General features: G+C 35.2%; 1 protein-coding gene across 8 annotated transcripts in view; it reads left to right on the top strand.

The window, feature by feature from the left end:
* GALK2 (galactokinase 2) overlaps positions 1–19,529 on the top strand; it is a 105,247-nt gene that overhangs the window by 26,112 nt on the left and 59,606 nt on the right. For all 8 annotated transcript variants that reach the window (XM_059181491.1, XM_059181490.1, XM_059181492.1 and 5 more), the window contains one exon: positions 2,035–2,181. In XM_059181491.1, coding sequence (XP_059037474.1) covers positions 2,035–2,181 — 147 coding nt within the window. The remainder of the gene's footprint in view (positions 1–2,034; positions 2,182–19,529) is intronic.

The following is a 19,529-nucleotide window of genomic DNA, read 5'->3' on the forward strand; positions in this document are numbered from 1 at the left end:
GTCTTTGGTGGTTCCTGCATTCCTTTCTTCTCTCCCTTCCTCCTTCTTCCCTCTCTTCCTTTCCTTCATTCTTCTTTCTTTCTTTCTTTTCCTTCCTTCCTCTTTTTTATTTTTCTTTCTTCTTTATCGAGACACATGGTAATAACTTATGGGAATAGATATTGGCAGCTTTTAAATCTTCAAAGTTATCTGGCTTATCAAATGCATTAGAGGGAATTACAGTGTTTGGAAGGATTTGCCTGACAAATGCAATTTGATCTTTCTTATAGCAACATGCTTTTTATAGCATATGGGTAAGTGACCTAAATACTGCTTGTTGCTTTCTGTTTTTGAAAATTTGAGGCCTTAAAGCCTTCTTTTTTGGTTTGACAACTTAATGTGCTAAAGTAGGTTTGTATAGCAAATTTTTGGCAGAGAATTAATTTAAAAGTTAGCCTGTTTAGAAAACTTCAAATTCAAATACTAGGAAATTTCAGAGGTTAATCTGTTTATATTAAATTGAACATGTTATCCTTTTGGGATAGAGCTATTACAAAATTTGGCAAAATCCATTTACGTTTTTGAATCTGTTGTACATTTTAATTTAAACATTGCGTGATAAGTTTGTAAGTATGATTCACATTCAAGATACACTGAGGATCAGTTTATGGTTAAATATATAGCATTCTCCAAGGATTTTTTTTTTTTAAAACAAGCTGTCTGATGTTCTTTATGAAAGGGCATTGGCAGCAGCAGTGTTTCAATTTATAATTTGTTTGTATTTCTGGAAAGGAAATTTTTAGATGACTTGAAATCAAGAAGAGAAGTACATCCAACAGAATCTCTTTTTTTGTGGTGTGTGAGTTTTGCCAACATAGGAAAAAAGGACAAGAAATTAAGGGGAAAAAAACAGCCTTTAATTTGCAGAGTTTTGTTGTTACTTTGGTTATTCTAACTAGTTTATTGAAATTTCTCCCTAGAATAATATGTATGATGAAATGCATAATTATGTAATATAATAGTATTTTGTACTTTGGTCTTGAGTTTTTTGAGTAATTTGCAAACATGTGGTATTTTTTCTTGAAAATGGGGTGGCCTTGAATTTATTTTTAATCCTAAACCACAAAGGTTATGATATAATATCATCTTAAGTGTCATGCTAGATATTCATCTAAGTATCCTAGAGATTTCCATCTTTAGATCAGAGTCTCATTATTTCTCATTATTTCTTTCTTTCCTAATTGTAGAAATAAGAGTTTCTCTACTCCATTTAGAGTCTGTGTTCTCATTTGTGCTTGAATTCTAATTTGGCTGTCTTGAAAGCTACCATATGGCTTAACTGTATCTATAAACTCTAGTAAAAATCTGGATTTCCTCATATAGCTCACTTACATTAAATCATAGTGACAGTATGCTGGCCCGTGTTACTGACTGCAATGGAGAAGTTCTCAACCAGAAATCAGAGACCTGGGTCCTACCCCTAGCTCCCTATATGCAATGTTGGAAAAAATTTTTAATCTTGGTACATAGGTTTTTCCATAAGTAAAATGGAACTGAAGTTGAGAACACTTTTTCTTCAGAGAAACTTCTGAAGAAATACTCAATAGAAACAAGCTGCTGCTTGATGTTAGACTTTCACAGTCATATTGTGTTGGGCTGTGTTACATGGAGCTTTAATCTGCCTCACTAATATTGTGTATTTCTTATTTTGTTACTTGAGAAATAGAATTATAATTTTTAAATTAATTTTTACATTTGCTTAAGTCAATTAATGTTCAAGAAAAAGATGTCTCAAGGCAATTTTAGGAAATGGATCAATAGCTTTTTGTTGAACAAAGTAAAAAATAATCTACAGATTACCAAACCCTGTAGCCAAGAACCATTAAATGAAATATCATGTATAGACTCAACTAAACTGAATTGCACAAGTAGTTTCTATAAATAGCATAATAAGTCCATTGATAAATGCTTGCTCTCTGGAGAATGAAAGAATGTTTGCTAGACCTCGAATCTAACACCGAAGTTACTAGCACTGTTTTTTCCTTCTATTCTTAGGAACACTTTGGTCTTAGCAACCTGACTGGAATGAATTGCTTAGTGGATGGAAACATCCCACCAAGTTCTGGACTCTCCAGCTCCAGTGCTTTAGTCTGTTGTGCTGGCTTGGTGACACTCACAGTGCTGGGAATGAACCTATCTAAGGTAACCAACATAAATGTGTTAGCCTCACAGAACTCTCTCCTTGTAAAGCCATTAATATCTGAATCTCCAAATTATAAAATCTTTCTTCGATTACAAACTTTGTCTTACCTGAAAGGATTCTACACATGGGAATGCACTGTAACCTAAAAATTAATAAGTCCTGCTTGTGATAAACCACTATAAAGTATCTGATACTTTGCAAATAGGGAGCAGCTCTGTGAATATCTGTATTAAAATGCTTTTGTGCTCTTACATTAATTGTGGAGTTTGAGTGCATGGATATCTTTTTGGATCACCTCACTAACAAGTTCAGTTTAGACCAAGAAATTGTAGGCCTCATAGTTGTACCTGCTTATTTTCAACCAAAACCTTAAATTAAATATTTGACAGGCACTGGGTAAAAAGGGTAAAGACCAGGCAATAAAGGAACTGAACAGCATATCTGTTTATACCAGCAGGTTAGTCACTGAAATAAACTTAAAAAAAAATATTGCATTACAAAGAGGAAATGCTTATTTAAAGGAAACATAAATCCTACAAAAGGTCAGAAAGCCTCAACTTTACAAGTTCACATAAATCTCTAACTTTGCAGTTCAGAGCAGGTGTGCTCAGCTTCAATTAATGCTTTGGAGTTCTGGTTCAAACAAAATGTTATCATAGGTTCTTTTTTATCCCATACACATACCATTTATAGGTGGTTTGGGAAGGGCATCAGGCAGATCAAGAGAAAGTCCGCCACATGCTTGGTCAGCCTGTTTAAATTTTCATTTTGAAAATTTTATATACAAGAGGAAAGAAAAATAAAGGAGAAAGCAAAGGCTCAGACAGAGTTCTCTTGTCTGTCATGTATAAGTGTACCTTAATTAGTCCTTTGTGAGCCATGGCTTATTTGGTGGGAAGAGCAAATTACTTGTTTTTTGTTTATTGAGAGGAAAGAAAGCAAGGGAAAGAAATCCATATGTGAAATGTGTTTCCAGTAGTATTTTTAATCTGTTGATCTATTTATTTATTCATTTAGTCATCATTCAACATTATTTATTTAGTGGCTACTTTGTACCAGGTAAAGTTCAAAGCATTGGAGCTATGATAGGTCCAGTTTTAACCCTCACAGTGCTTATGATCTGAAACGGGAACAGAGACAAGTAACAGACAACTATAGTAGGTTGTGATGAGTGGATAAATGCAGATTTAGAGAGCATGGAATATCTCAACTGAGACACAGGCATTTTTAGATGTTTGTCAAGAAATACTAATAGCATGAAAACACTGGTAACATCAATAGGCATGTATCAGGTGGAGGGAAACTTATGTGGGAATATCTAGAGTAAGAGTGATCATAGATTGTTGGAAGAACTAAAAGGGGCTTAATTTGGCTGGAGTAATTTGGATAACAGAGTAGGAGACCAGATGTTGGGCCTTGTGAGCCATGTTGAGGAATTTGGGCTTTATCTTGATAGCAGTGTAAAACCATTTCAGGCTTTTAGAAAGAGGGAAATATTATCATGCCTATATTTTAGAAAGATCACTCTGGCTCTATTATGAAATCTAGATATAAGGGTAGTAACAATATTGGTAGTAGGGAAATGATTTGGTCTAGAGAAATGGTGGTGATAATGGAGAGACCTGGATCATAGACTTAAAGTACATCTCAGACAGAATCAATAAGACTTGCTCATTGATTGGGTTTGGGAATGAGGCACAGAGAAGAGTCAAGGATTTTACTCAGGTCTCTGGCTTGGTGTGATTTGTTGGAATAAGGAATGTAGATGAAATTGAAATGTTGATAGGGAGGGGTCTCTGTGGGCATACTGATAGAGTTATATAGTATTTAGTCAGAAACAATATCCTTGAAGATAAGGAGGAGGATCTGAATTGGAGATGGCCCATTTGAGAGTAATTTGTATATAACTAGGTTTTGAAGCTATAGGAGTGGGGGAGAACAACCAGTGGAAGAATGTAGGTAGAAGGACAAGGAAGACTAGGACAAGGTTCTGACAAGCATGAACATTTGAAGGATGGGCTTAAGAAGAAATGTCCACTGAAGAGACTGAGAAATAATCAGGTAGATAGAAGGAAAAAAAAAAAGATTTTAAAAAAATACAAAAACTTTTATTTCTCTTTGTAAAATCTAATTTAAAAATTTTTGTGCATGTTTTCTAATTAGAACACTTTGTGAAAATAATACATGCAATAATAAATGCATTTTTTATCTAATTAAAAATATATAGACACAGAAAAAAAAATAATAATGGTATCCTGATAGGGGCACCTGGGTGGCTAGGTGGGTTAAGCATCTGATTTTTGGTTTGACTCCAGTCATGATCTTGGGGTTGTGGTATTGAGCCCCACATTGGGCTCCACCCTCAGCAGTGTCTGTTTTAAATTCTCTTCCTCTCCTCCTCCTCCACTTGCAATTGTGCTTGTGTGCTCCCTTGCTAAAATAAATAAATCTTTAAAAAAAAAAAAAAAAGGTAAGGCAACAGCAAAGACAAAAAAGAGACTATTTCATGAAAACAGTGGTGTCAAATGCTGCTGGGATGTCAAGTGAGACAAGGACTAACCTTCATTAGATTTGGCATCAGAGAAGTTGAAGAAAACCTTGGCAGGAACAATTTAAAATAGGAATATGTTAAAGTGTCTATGAGAAGTGAGAAAGTGGGAAAGTCCAGTGGATACAAAAATTCTGGCTGTGCCTGGTGAAAGAGATAAAATGATGTCTGTCATGGGGGTAAGGTCAAGAAATTAATTTATTAATAAGAGGATTGGTGAAACTTATTTTTTTTTCACTTTTTTTTTGGCTTTTTAATGGTATAAATATCTAAGGGAAAAGAAGAAATAACGATGAAGAAAAAAACACTTGAAACTTAGGAATTAATTTTGGCTGCCTCTGTGTTTTCAAAGTAAAAAAATAACAAATGTGTTGACATAAAAAGAGACACATGGATCAATGGAACAGAATTAAGAGCCCAGAAATAAACCCATGCATATATGGTCAATTAACTAATGACAACATATATAAAAAACTTATACAACTCAATAGCATAAAAACAAACAATATAATTAAAAATGGGCAGAGTATCTGAGTCAACATTTTTCCAGAGAAGACATATAGATGGCCAACACACACCTGAAAAGATGTTCAGCATCACTTACCATCAGGGAAATGCAAATCTAAAAGATTTTATTTATTTATTTGACAGAGAGAGAGATCACAAATAGGCAGAGAGACAGACAGAGAGAGAGATGAGGAGAAGCAGGCTCCCTGCTGAGCAGAGAGCCCAATGCGGGACTCTATCCCAGGCCCCTGGGATCATGACCTGAGCCGAAGGTAGAGGCTTAACCCACTGAGCCACCCAGGCGCCCCAGGGAAATGCAAATCTAAACCACAATGAAATATCACCTCACACCTGTCAAAATGGCTAGTATCAAAAGATAAAAAAATAACAATTGTTGGTGAAGATGCAGAGAAAGGGAATGCTTGTACACTGTTGGTGGGAATGTAAATTGGTGCAGCCATTATGGAAAACAGTATGGATATTCCTCACAAAATTAAAAATAGACCATATGCTCCAGCAATTGCATTTTTGGGTATTTATTTGAAGAAATTGAAAACATTAACTTGAAACAATTATGTATGCACCCCTATGTACACTGAAGCATTAAAATTTCAATAGTAGAGGTACAGACACAACCTAAGTATCTGTTGATGGATGAATGCATAAAGGAAATATGGTATATATATATATATATATATATATATATATATATAAATGTCATCATATATATATGATGACATTTTAGTTAATCACAAAAAAGAATGAAGTCTTGCCAATTGCAACAACATGGAGGGAACTTAAGAGCATTGTGCTAAGTGAAATAAGTGTGCAATGTAAAATTTTTTTTTAATGTTTTATTTTATTGTTTTCTCTTAGATAGGGAGAGAGAGGTAGGGGGAGGGGCAGAGGGAGAGAGCAAATCTCAAGCAGACTCCACACCCAATGTGAAGCCCAATGTGAGGTTTGATCTCATAATCCTGAGATCATGACCTGAACTGAAATCAAGAGTTGGATGCTTAACCAGCTGAGCCACACAGGTACTCCTTTTTAAAAAAAAAAAAAAAACTGGAGCTAATAGATACAGAGAACAAATTAGTTGTTGCCAGAGGTGATTGTTGGGGGATGGGCAAAATGGGTAGAGGGAGTCAAAAGGTACAAACTCCCAGTTATAAAATAAATCATGGGATGTAATGTACAAAATGGTAAATATAGTTAACAGTACTGCATTGCATATTTAAAAGTTGCTAAGAGAATAAATCTTAAAGGTTCTCATCACAAGAAAATAAAATTCTATCACTATGTATGTGATAGATGCTAATTAGACTTATTATGATCATTTCACAATATATACAGATATAAAATCTGTTGTATACATGAAACTAATTATGTTGTATACATGAAACTAATATGTTAGTTATACCTTGATTTAAAAAATGAATAAAAAATAGCAAATATACTTTTATCAGAACTGACTTTATTACCTAAAGGGAACAATATGTATATTCTAGCTTTCCCTGCTCATCTAAGTTGCACTGACAATACTTAATATTTCATAAGGTCTTAGTATCATTATTTAGGAGAGTTTCTTTGCTGTAATGAGATAGAATTTTTTTTTTTAAGATTTTATTTATTTATTTGACAGAGAGATCACAAGTAGGCAGAGAGGCAGGCACAGAGAGAGAGAGGAGGAAGCAGACTCCCGGCCCAGCAGAGAGCCCGATGTGGGACTTGATCCCAGGACCCCAGATCATGACCTGAGCCGAAGGCAGTGAGATAGAATCTTAATTGAAAGGAAGCCTGATTTCCTCAGAGTCTTTATAGTTAAGTGCTAATTGTTGACATAGAATGTAAGAACTCAATGGACTTTAGAGATGAGCTAGTTCATATTTTTTTTTTTTAACTGATGTATCAGTCAGTGTCTAATAAGAAAGAAATGGCACACAGGGTATAACTGAAGACAGTTTAATAAGGAGACTATTTACATAGATGTGGGTAGGTTCAGGGGAACCAACTAGGAAGATTTCCCTTGTGAAACCAGAAGCTATTGTACTTTAGGAGCTATGACTGTAGAGTAATGTTGCCAGAGATGCAATGAGGTGGGAAAGAGTGAAGTGGGTAGGAATGGCAGTGAGTGGGAATGGACGAGGGGAGTTGTCCATAGAGGTCTGTCTTCTGGGGTACAGAGAAGTATGAGAATGGAGGGCCAGAAAGGCAAATGGAGAATAACCAACCTATCTGATAAGAAAGGTAAGTCCCATAGGAGACTAGTGACTAATTTCTCCCAATTGATGACTAATCCCCTTCCAATTAATATGTATATCCAGTAGTCCCTGTTAAATTGCAGATAATAATTACTGTAAATGAGATATGATAAGTAGATTTGGAATTTGTTAACTCATTAATAAATGAAATGTTTTATGACTGAAACCACTAAAACAAGATGGCTAATCACCCAGAAATTCTGGAAGATTGAAATTATGAATGAGAAGGAAACTGGAGAAGAGAATATGGTGTAATAAGAAGAGCTATGAAATAGAAAAGCCTAGAGACTTCTGGTTTCAAGACTCCAGAACAAAGAACATTATCTACTTTTTCTTTCTCCAGCCCTCATTTATTTTGCTTTTTCAAAAAAATCATCCCCGAACAATAGGGAAAGCAAGAAAATGGAGGCACAGGTTTCATCTTTGATAAATCAAGGAGACATAAATAACTCTAAACCACAAGATACAAAGATGAAAAGTCAGTGGAAGGGTGGTACATGACTTAGGAGAATGAAGAAAAGTCAGAGCCAAGTGTCTGTGGAAGGAAGTGCAGATGGAAGGCAAATTAATTCACAGATGTCTGGAAAGGCTTAGGAATTAGACGCACCCAGTACCGTAGAAAGTAGGGTGACAATATATGGTTGAACTACATTCTCATGTTAAAATCTAAGGAGGAGAAACTCCCTATGATCATGGTTGATGAAGGCTGAAATGATCAACAGAGAGTTGTGGGCTCGGAGGGCATTCTGTATGCAGTTATCTTTTGGCATTTGTCAAAAATACAATTCATGTTATGTCTGAGTAACTTAGAATATGAATTGGGCATAAAACTTTTCCTTGAGAGTTGCTGTCCACTGAAGAAACTGGAGAAGCTCATGGTTAGGCATCAGGAATCCTATTTGTTATTGGGAAGTCTGGAATAACACAAATAACACTGGATTTATGAGGGAGTGCTTCCCAGAGAAGATAGGCTTTTCAGCTACAGTATAAACTTCCTATCCTAAGTCTTGGAATTAGCATTCGGTGACATTTATTGTACGCCTACCAGGTGCCAGGCCTTGGTCTAGGCACTAGGGATACAGCTGTGAATCGGTGAAGCCCCTGCTTTCATGGGACTTAAGTGCTAGTGTCTGTGGTGATAGTAGGAGATAATGAACAACTATCTAATTAAATGTAGAATATCAGCCAGGGTTATGAAGAAAAATAGGCTGTAGTGAGGGGAAGTTGCTATTTTGGAGGAGTCAGAAGTCTTTTTAAGGAGGAGCCATTTTAACAGAGACTATGGTAAGGAGTCAGCAAAAAAGGGAAGTAGAAGGAACAGCTCATCCAAAAGCCTTAAGGCTAATGCATGTTCCTCACAGCCGAGGAATAGTGGAAGCAGTGCTGGGGGAGTGGGGGGACAAGACTGGGTGGTTTGAGGTAAGCTAAAGAGAGGTGATCAGAGGCCACATTGCCACATTGTATAGAGTCTTCTTTGGATTTCATTCCAAGTATGATAGAAAGCCTTTGGAGAGCTATGAACTGAGGTGTCCAGATGTGATTCACATTGCTTTGAGTTTCTTGCAGTTGGAGTAGTATGTTGTACCCTGTACTGACCAGGGAGAAAATAATCTAAAAAAAACAAAAAGAAAAGAAAAGAAAAGGAATGGGAATGGTCAATGCTTTTATGGAATTTAAATGCACATAGAAGGGTACCTCACAAGACTTATTAACTGAGCATCTAGCTCATACAAGATCTGAAGTATTTTATGTGTAAATGGAGAACAGGGTTATAAGAATGGCTGCTTGGTGGTGTTAAATGGGGAAGTTTTTTTTTTTTTAAAAGATGTTATTTATTTGACAGAGATCAGAAATAGGCAGAGAGGCAGGCAGAGAGAGTGGGGAAGCAGGCTCCCTGCTGAGTGCTGAGCAGAGAGCTGATGCAGGGCTCATCTGAGGATGCTAAGATCATGACCTGAGCTGAAGGTGGAGGCTTAACCCACTGAGGCACCCAGGCTCCCCTAAATGGGGAAGTTTTCAAGTGAGTGGTAAGTTCTAAAAAAGCAAGGAGAGGCTGTGTCTTGACACAAAGTACTGGGAGGGGTCCAGGGCATTTCAGGCAGAGTGAACCCTTAAGTGTATTGTAACAGTTCTCTGAGCCAGATTGATAAAAATGTGTCAGCCAAGGCCTAGAAATTCCTATGCTGCCTCATGACATTCCTTTTCAAAATTTTATGTGATGACATACAACTCTTCTAGTTGCTTAAGTCCCTCAACAGGTTTGAATAACTTAATTTCAGGGGCAAGTTACTCGTGTAGACACAGATGATCCTCTTTCAGAGGAGTGTTTTGGTGTTTGAAATCCATATGTACAAGAGACCTTTGAGGTTCAGAAGCAGAGTAAATTAAATGCTCAACATTCTGTGCCAAATATGTCCAAGTTTTCATTTCCTGAGTTTCTCTGAGAAGGTTTAAGGGTGTATTTTTCTCTACATATAGTTACATTTAAGTTAAATATTTCTTGGCTTTCAGAATGAGATCTTGTCCTTAAAAAGTAAAGACAAGATGTACAGGAAAATGAAAAGAATCTCACAATTACACAAAAGTTTAAGCTCTGATGAGAATGTTTTAGTAACAGTTTGCTATATGTTATAGGACAATCAGAAAACAATTTGCACTGTCACTAATCATTATGTTTAGAAGTCCATAGAAGGATGTTGTTTCACTTTGCATAGAATAACAAAAACCTCCTCCATATAATGGTTAAGGAAAATAGTAGTTTAAAACAGTCCAGCTGCTTTAACAGTGGACCACTAATGAACTGCAGCAGCATGGCCTCTAAGAAGATGGTAAATCCAGAATACAATCTTTGAAAACAATCTCTTAATTAAGTGTTGGACATGGACTAAAGCCATGTGCTCACTGCCACAAATACCAGGAGGGCTCAGTGTTAGCACTGGGTGGCCTGTGTTTAAAAATGTTTGAAATTTTAGGTTAATATTGTTAATACATAAATATAAAACCATTCACGTAGTTTTATCAATGAAAAAGAACCAAGTTTCTTTCAGTTAGGTGGCATTGTGTTTGTCTCTCGTTATATTCTTTTTTAGGAGTAGGATTGGAGACAACATTTATTTAATGGTTTTAAGTAATTTGAATTCACTTGGATGTTGCGACCAAGCTATTTGCAGATTAGGAGGCTTGCTTTGCGGAGGTTGTTTAGGTCACCTCTGGTTTTTTTTTTTTTTCTTTCCATTTCCTTTTCTAGGCTAAATACATGTTTACCTTGAGCATAAACTAAGGCAAACAAGACAAACTAGGGAGCAACAGATTGGAGAACTATGGTTCACTGTTTCCGAGTGTCTTCAAATGAAACCACTATTGCTGAAAATTCATGCATATGTCTTTGTTGTGTTTGAACTTTTGCTGTGATCCTTATATCCTTATCATTATTAGGTCACTATGTGTCAAGGCCTCCAAACTTTGACTTGCACTCAGGAATAAGTTAAATGTGATCTAGTATTTAAAGAATCAACAGGGACAGTCCCCATGATATTAAGTATGCCACACGTGTGCATAGTCCTTACCTACTACATTCACTGTATGCAGAGAAAATAACTAAAAGATGAACATACAAGCTCATTTCTTTTTAAGACTGGATAATATTTCTTTTTTTTTTTTTTTAAAGATTTTATTTATTTATTTGATAGAGATCACAAGTAGATGGAGAGGCAGGCAGAGAGAGAGAGAGAGAGAGAGATGGAAGCAGGCTCCCTGCTGAGCAGAGAGCCCGATGCGGGACTCGATCCCAGGACCCTGAGATCATGACCAGAGCCGAAGGCAGCGGCTTAACCCACTGAGCCACCCAGGCACCCCAAGACTGGATAATATTTCATTGTGTAGATATTACATAGTTTATCCATTCACCTGCTGAAGGACATCTTAGTTGCTTTCAAGTTTTGCCAATTAAGAATAAAGTGGCTATAGACATCGGTGTGCAGGTTTTTGTGTGGGCCTAAGTATCAACTCCTTTGGGTAAATTACAAGGAGTGTGATTGCTGAAATGTATGAAAAGAATATATTAAATTTTGAAAGAAACTATCAAACTATCTTTCAAAGTGGCTGTTATTATTTTGTATTTCCACGAGCAATGAATGAGAGTTCCTGTTACTCCATATTCTCACCAGCATTTGGAGTTCAGATTTTGGCTATTTTAATAGGTGTGTACTAATATCTCATTGTTGTTTTAATTTGCATTTTCCTTATGACATATGATGGGGAGTCTCTTTTCTTTTCTTTTCTAAGATTTTATTTATTTATTTGAGAGATTGAGAATGAGAGAGCGAGAACATGAGAGGAGGAAGGTCAGAGGGAGGAGCAGTTCCTGCTGAGCAGGGAGCCAGATGCAGGACTTGATTCCCTGACTCTGGGATCATGACCTGAGCCAAAGAGAGTCACTTAACCAAATGAGCCACACAGGCGCCCCATGGAGCATCTTCTCATTCATATGCATACTTACCATTTGTATATCTTCTTTGGTGAGGTGTCTCTTAAGATCTTTGGCTTGGTTTTTAAACAGGTTGCTTATTTCATACTGTTGAGTTTTAAGAGTTCTTTGTATATTTTGGATGATAGTCCTTTATCAAATATGTCTTTTGCAAATATTTTCTTCGAGATAGTGCTTCTCTTTTTATTCTCTTGATATTATCTTTTGCAGAGCAGAACTATTTAATTTTAATGAAATCCAGATTATTAATTCTTTCTTTTATGAACTGTGCCTTATCTCAGAAGTCATTGCCAAACCCTAGGTCATTTAGGTTTTCTCCTATGTCATCTTCTAGGAGTTTTATAGTTTTGTTTTACATTTAGGTCTGTGATCCATTTTGGTTTAATTTTTGTAAAGGTGTAAGGTCTGTGTTTAGATGCATTTTTTTGCATATGAATGCCCAGTTGTTCTTGTACTATTTCTTGAAAAGACTATCTTTGCTCCATTGCTTTGCTTTTGCTCCTTTGTCAAAGATCAGGCTATATTTGTGTGGATCTATATCTGGGCTCTCTGTTCTGTCACATTGATTTAATTGTCTGTTCTTTTGTGAGTACCAAACTATTTTGATTACTGTAGCCTAATATGAAGTCTTGAAGTTGGAAAGGGTCAGTCCTCCAACTTTATTCTCCTTTCATCTTGTGTTGCTATTCTGGATGTTTTGCCTTTCCATATGAACTTTAGAATCCATTGATAACCACAAAATAACTTGCTGGGATTTTGGATGGGATTGCATTGAATCTGGATCAAGTTGGGAAAAATTAACATCTTAACAATATTGAGTCTTCCTATCCATGAACATAGGATATCTCTCCATTTAGTTCTTTGATTTCATTTGAGTTTTATAGTTTTCCTTGTGTAAATCTTTTACATATTTCATGTGATTTATACTTAAGTATTACATTTTTTCAGGTGCTAATGTAAATGGTATTGTATTTTAAATTTCAAATTCCACTTGTTTATTGCTAGTATATAGGAAAGTGATTGACTTTGTATATTAATATAGTATGTTACAACCTTGTTATAATTGCTTGCTAGTTCCAGGAGGTTTTTTTTGCTAATTGCTTTGGATTTTCTACATAGATAACTATGTCATCTGTAAACGAATAGTTTTATTTCTTCTTTCTTAATTTGTATATCTTTTATCTCCTTCTATTGTTTGATTACACTAACTAGAACTTCCACATTGATGTTGAAAAGCAGTGGTGATGGACATTCTTGCCTTGTTCCTGATCATTTTACCTTTTGAAATTCATTGTCAAACTGTCATCTAGAAAGATTTTATCAATTAATATGCAGCAACATTACATGAGCGTCCATTTCTCCACAGCCTTACCAACAACTTTATCAATCTTTAAAATCATTTCCAATCTGATAGATTCTGTCTTGGGCATATTTTTGATGATTAGACTGCCTAAACATCTTTTCCATGTTTTTTATTGGTCATTTACAGTTTTTGGACTTTGTTATATATTTACTCAGTTCCTATTACTCCATAAGAACTCTCTATATTAAGTATTCATATATTATATGTTGCATCCACCCCTTTACTAACCAATTTTCCATTTGACTTCTTTTAAACTGATAATTCTGTTTTTTGTCTTGTTTTATTTTGCTTTTTAAATAAGCTCTATGCTCCGTGTGGGGCTTGAACTCATGACCCTAAGACAACAGTTGTATGCTCCACTGACTGAGCCAACCAGGTGCCCTTAAACTAATAATTTTGTATTTGCTTTTAAAAAAAATATCTCATGTATTTATTAGAAAGAGAGAGAGAATGAGCAAGGGGGAGGGGTAGAAGGAAAGGGACAGGCAGACTCCCCACTGAGCAGGAAGCCTTATGTGGGACTTGATCCCAGGACCCTGGCAGACGCCTAACCAACTGAGCCACCTTGGTGCCCTAAACTAATAATATTGAAACAAAAGGCACTTTAGTCATATTTAAGCAAACACATATGATGGGATCATTGTATATACCTTTACTTTTATCTTTCTTGAGTTGAAAATACTATATACCCTTCCATTTCATTTTGAAGTAAAGTACTTGGGCACAAGTCCATTAAATGGACCCCAGGGCTCTCTAATTTACTCCATGTTTGACATAGTATCTTTAGAGGCTTACTCAGAAGAACTAAAATCGTAACTGATTTATACTGTAAGCAGGAATATTTTCCAAGTAGCATTTGTTCAGTAAGATACATACTTTTGAATTATGAATAATTCAATTAACATCTGTTTAGCACTTGGGGAAATGCAAAGAACTTTCCCCTCATCCTTTTGCAAGGCCACTTAACTCTGTAAAGTAAGAAGCAACTGCCAGCTTCTCAGAGCCTAGCGCCAGGATTGTGTACTTGGACTTTATGTTTTATCAAAGGAATATGGCAGGTTTTACTTTTAGAACATATTAATATTACTTATACTTCCCCCAAAGTTCTAAAAACATTCAACAAGAACAACAAAAACAGCAGCAGCACCAACAGAACAAAACTGTTTGGAGGGCACCGTCATTATGTGGATGGATCCAGGGTTCAGTCAGCCCTTTTAGGGCTTAGACAAGGCACTGGTAACTGACAATGGAGATTTCTTTTTAATTTTAAAGGACATATAAATCTGTTGAGAATAAAAGAAGGGCAGTCAGTCTGGCAAATGGTAAGTAACCTTAAAAACTTTTCTCTCTCTCTGAGGAAAGAGATGATTGTATCATTTTCTTATGAGCAACTTTATAGTGCCTGGCATAAAGGAGACAATTAGTTGGGTTTGATTAAATTAGTGAGTTATTACTGCTACCATCATCTGCATAATAGCCATTTCCCCCTGTTTTTAGTATTGTATTTGGATGAGTTAAACAAAAACATAAAATGAATGATTTGTCCCAAAGACAGTATCTTCCTGGAGAATACATTTATTTTTATTCTCAGAATATGGGACTGAAAAACAGACCTGGGTCTGAATTCTGGTACTGCTACTCTCTAGCTTTATAACTGAGGGGAAGTCTATCTCTGGGTCTCAGTTTCTTCATTAGTAAAATAAGTGAATTTAGACCACTAAATCTTTGAGGCCCCTTCTAGCACTAAGATTATGTGATCTAAGAGGTAAAGCAATTCTTAAGATCATCAATTTTTGAGGAGTTGCTTAATAATAATTAAACGCTTGCTTATACTGTATCTAAATCTTCTAGTGGATTTTTCAAAATTCTAGATCCTAGTGACAATAAAGTCATTATTGGAAATAAAATTCAACCTTGGGAAAGCTATATCTAAACTTTGGAAAACTGCTGTTTAGGTACCTGTTACAATGTAACAATGTAATATGACTCGGTTGTATTGCTGACTGACAATTCCATCCCTAGGGGTAGGGGAGGACTGTTGCTTTTCTTTCTTACTTTTTGTTTTAGTTACGTTTCTTATAATTACTTTGTTTAATAACTGGCAATCAGGAATTTACGGAATAAAATACACTTTTTTGATCTCAATGTCCACTAGATGGAGATACTGTGGTAACAAAGGTCCTGAACTGACCGCATATATTTTTACTTTGGGTAGTTTGCTCTTAAGTTTTAATTAAAATAAATGAAATAGTAAAAAAAGGAAAAGAAAAAGAAAGGAACAAAACAAGTAAGGGTGAGAACTGAGAGTGAAATTCAGCTTTCCATGGCTCCAAGGAAAGATTCAGATAGACCATAAATCACTGTGAAGCATTTCAAAGCTGTACTGCATATTTCCTGCCATTAAAACTGTGTATTGATCTAATTTGCAAATACCCACACCCCTTGAAATGATTGTGTTTAATTTACTATCTTTGAAAAAATCTAATAAAAACTCATAAGAAAGTTCCATTTATCAAGTTTTCCTGTTTCTCAAATTTAATTTCTACATTTAGTATTTATGGACATAATTTTTATTTTTGTCTTTTGAGCACTTTTTTCCTATTAAATTTTTAGTAGCTCACTCTTAAAAGCATATTGAGCAATTTATAAGTATTACTTTTTCAGAGTTGGGGTACATTTGGTAAGTATATTGTGACTTTTTCAAATGCAATTATTTTAAGGCCTTTGATGATTATAAAAGCAAGAGGCTAGGGTCAAATCCTAGGTGAAAATGCTAGAAGTGAGGCTATAAAACTAATATATTTATGGAATATTTTAGTGAAGGCTGTAGGCAGTGAATAATATAGGCATATAAAAATAATTTAATGATATTTATCCAGGTATGCCCAAAATGAATGAATAAGACAAAGAGTATTTTACAAATTAAATTTTCCTTGGTTACTCAGTATACCGGATACTTTATTTTATCTCCAAGATTTATTAATTCGTTTTAGAAAGAGAGAAAGAGAGAGAGAGAGTACGAGAGTGGGGACAGGGACAGGGGAAGAGGAAAAGGGGAAAGCAGATTCCTGAGTACAGAGCCCAGCGCAGAGCAGGGCTTGATGCCAAGACCCTAAGATCAGACCCTGAGATCACGAACTGAGCAGGAACCAAGAGTCAGACACCCAGCCAACTGAGCCACCCCAGCATTTCTACCAGATACTTAAGAAGTACTATTGGAGATTATTTAGAATTTGGATGAATGGATGTAATCCCTTAATTTTAATCATATCTGAATTGGTAAGGGAGCAGAGGATAGAAAATTAATTTGACCTGATCATAAATACTGTAGGATGGAATTAAAAGATGATTTTAGCTCAGCTTCCTACAGGATGTTATGGTACAAAAAGCATGTCCTTTAGATTCAACATGACACATTGGACTCTAGCTCAAGAGCTATGTGACTTGGCACATTACTTAATCTCTCTGTGTCTTTGTCTGTAAAATTAGGATCATAATATTTACCCAATAAAGATAGTTGTGAGGATTGGAGTAATTATATAAAGTATAATACCTACCTTACAGTAAGAGGTAAGGATCATTACAGTCATCCTCACTTTATAATAATGGTAATGATGATGATGATGATGATAGTAATAATCTGTAATTCTCATTTAAATTAAAAAATGTAGATTTTCTCTACTGGGGAGAATCTCTGGAAAATGGTTAGGCTAGTTTTACTGGAAGCCTTTTATTTTTTTTCATTTTAACTCTGAGGTTCAGGGATACCATGAACCCCAAATGGGTTAGGGTAGTAAAAAGAATCTTCCTTTTCATTCCTTTATTTAACAGTGTTTATTCAACTAGGCAATCTTATAGAATTGGGGCTGGAAAAGTAAAGTAGACAAAGAGCTTATATTCTAGAAGGGAGAGACAGATAATAAATAAGTAAATGAGCTATATACTTTCACATAGGGTTAACTTCTATAAGGAGAATGAAGTCTGGCAAAGACGGAGAATGATTTGGAGAAAGGCTACTTTAGATTATGTGATTAGTACAAAGAATCAAAGTAAGAGAGATGAGGAAGAGAAAAAAATGACTAATTAAAACAATTAGTAATTGTAAAATTTAATTAGTAAAATTGAGTATTATTGTGGGCAGCAATAACATGAGGATGTAGGGATTGACATTTAAGCTGAAGTATTATTAAGCATTTAACTGTTAGCTATTCTGAACCTTTCTTCTCTGGATAAAGTTCATCCTGTTGGTCTGCAAAATTTTTCTCTTAAGGGGACTGGTAGCTCTCTTTGGATGCAATCTTGCTGATTCTGCCATGAGAAGCCATTGGTAGCTGCAAAGAGCCAGGGTAGAGTGGGATACTCCAGGGCCCTGGCAGGTTGGGCTTCTTTGCTTTCTGTGGGATATCTAAAGTTAGGTAAAAGTAGAGTCAGTAGGCACCTCTTAAAGGCAAACTTTGTGTTTCTGGATTAGGATCTTCTAGTGGATTTCCAGGCTTTGCTTTGTATATCTCTTTACCCATTTTTCATGGGAGTTCCAGTTGGAGCTGAACATGGTGAACGGTTGAATACCATTTGTCTCACTTTGTTTAGGGAATCTTAGATAGTCAGTATTAGACTTGAAGGGTAAAAAAACAAAATTAAAGAGGAAAAACTGTCTATTAAGTTTTCCAATCAAGTTATTGCTTGGTATTTTAAAGATTCTACCTTTCTATAATTTTGGATCATGAAGCTACTCTTCTGGGGCTGGCCTAAAAAAGTCTCTTGCCTTTGGCACTGGTTAGAGTTAGGTATTGTTAATACTGCCAGTTTCCTCAAGTTACCTAATTTTTATTCTCAAATCCTGTTCTGTTGTCTACAGTGATATAATTTATGCTTTTTAACCCTCATTTCACGATGTCATTATATTCCTTTTGTTATTATTTCACTCTTGTCTGAAGAGATCCCACAATAAATTACTAAAATGAATAATGTAAGCCAGAGTTCCTCTTGTTTTGCTTTTTATGCTTCTTCAAAAGTAAGTATTTTAAGGAATTAAAACTTTTCAAAGAAGGAAGGGTTTTCTTTCTAGGTGTCTCAATGGCAAAGGTAACATTTGCTAAAATTTCATTTCATGTATGCAGACTATTCAACTGGCAGGTTGGCAATTTGACATTTTAAAGTAACATCCATAATTAAATTATTTCCCATGGAATATCATAACTTCTTTGGAGCAATAGTGGGAGCAGGACTGGTGAATCGCATTTCATTTTGTTTCTTACAATGAACTGGGGATGTTCTTTACATTCATCTTCTAGAAACCCAGGTTGTGTGCTGTTAACACTCTGGTGCCTGCTTTCTATCAACACCAATATACTTTTTTACTAACGACAATATAAGAGGGGGGTGGTTTTTTTGCGTATCAAATGATAGATTTTAATGAGTGCCACCCAGGTTACTCTTTGGCTAATATGCTGATTTAATTATTTTAAGCATGCAAATAAAATATAATTGTTTCAAAGATCTTGGGTAACATCCCACATAAGAAGACATTCTAGACTATTAAACACTTGTTAATTTTCACTGTGTTTATTTAAATCAAGTAGAAGCAGGCCTCTGGGAAACTTTATGTGTGGTCATCAAAGCTCATAATCTCCTATAATTTAAGTAAGCTCAGGGAAGGTAAAATTGGTCATGACTCCTGTGGTTACAAGGGGATCCAGAGAATAGTGATTAATGTTTTTTCTTTTGATACAACTTTGGGTGTTTTTATGAAAAATATGCAAAAATCAAGCAATCAGTAAAATTCAAAATTAAAAAAAATTAAATGTGAATTCATTTCATATGCTGTTAAGACCTCTACCTAGCAAAGAGGTGAAAGTACTCCTTTTTATTGTTATAAGTTAGGTTGTATTTGTGTTTATTTTCATGAAAAAATGTTCTAATTATCAGATTTTATAAATATTTTAATTCTTCAAATTGGTGCAAAATATTTGTCAGAAAAAATAAAAATAATTTAGGAATAATTCACAGAAGCTTGCAGAAGTTTTCATTGATTACCTTCAATGTTTTTTTAACATTTTTAAGTATGATACACTCTTACTTGTTGACAACAGTGTTAAACATCACATATTGAATTAGATTGATTTTAATGTAGCACTGAAAGCTTTTTTCTCAAGTTTTTATTATAAGGAAGTTTCGAAAAA

This window comes from Mustela lutreola, chromosome 7, assembly GCF_030435805.1.
Source record: "Mustela lutreola isolate mMusLut2 chromosome 7, mMusLut2.pri, whole genome shotgun sequence".
NCBI lineage: Eukaryota > Metazoa > Chordata > Mammalia > Carnivora > Mustelidae > Mustela > Mustela lutreola.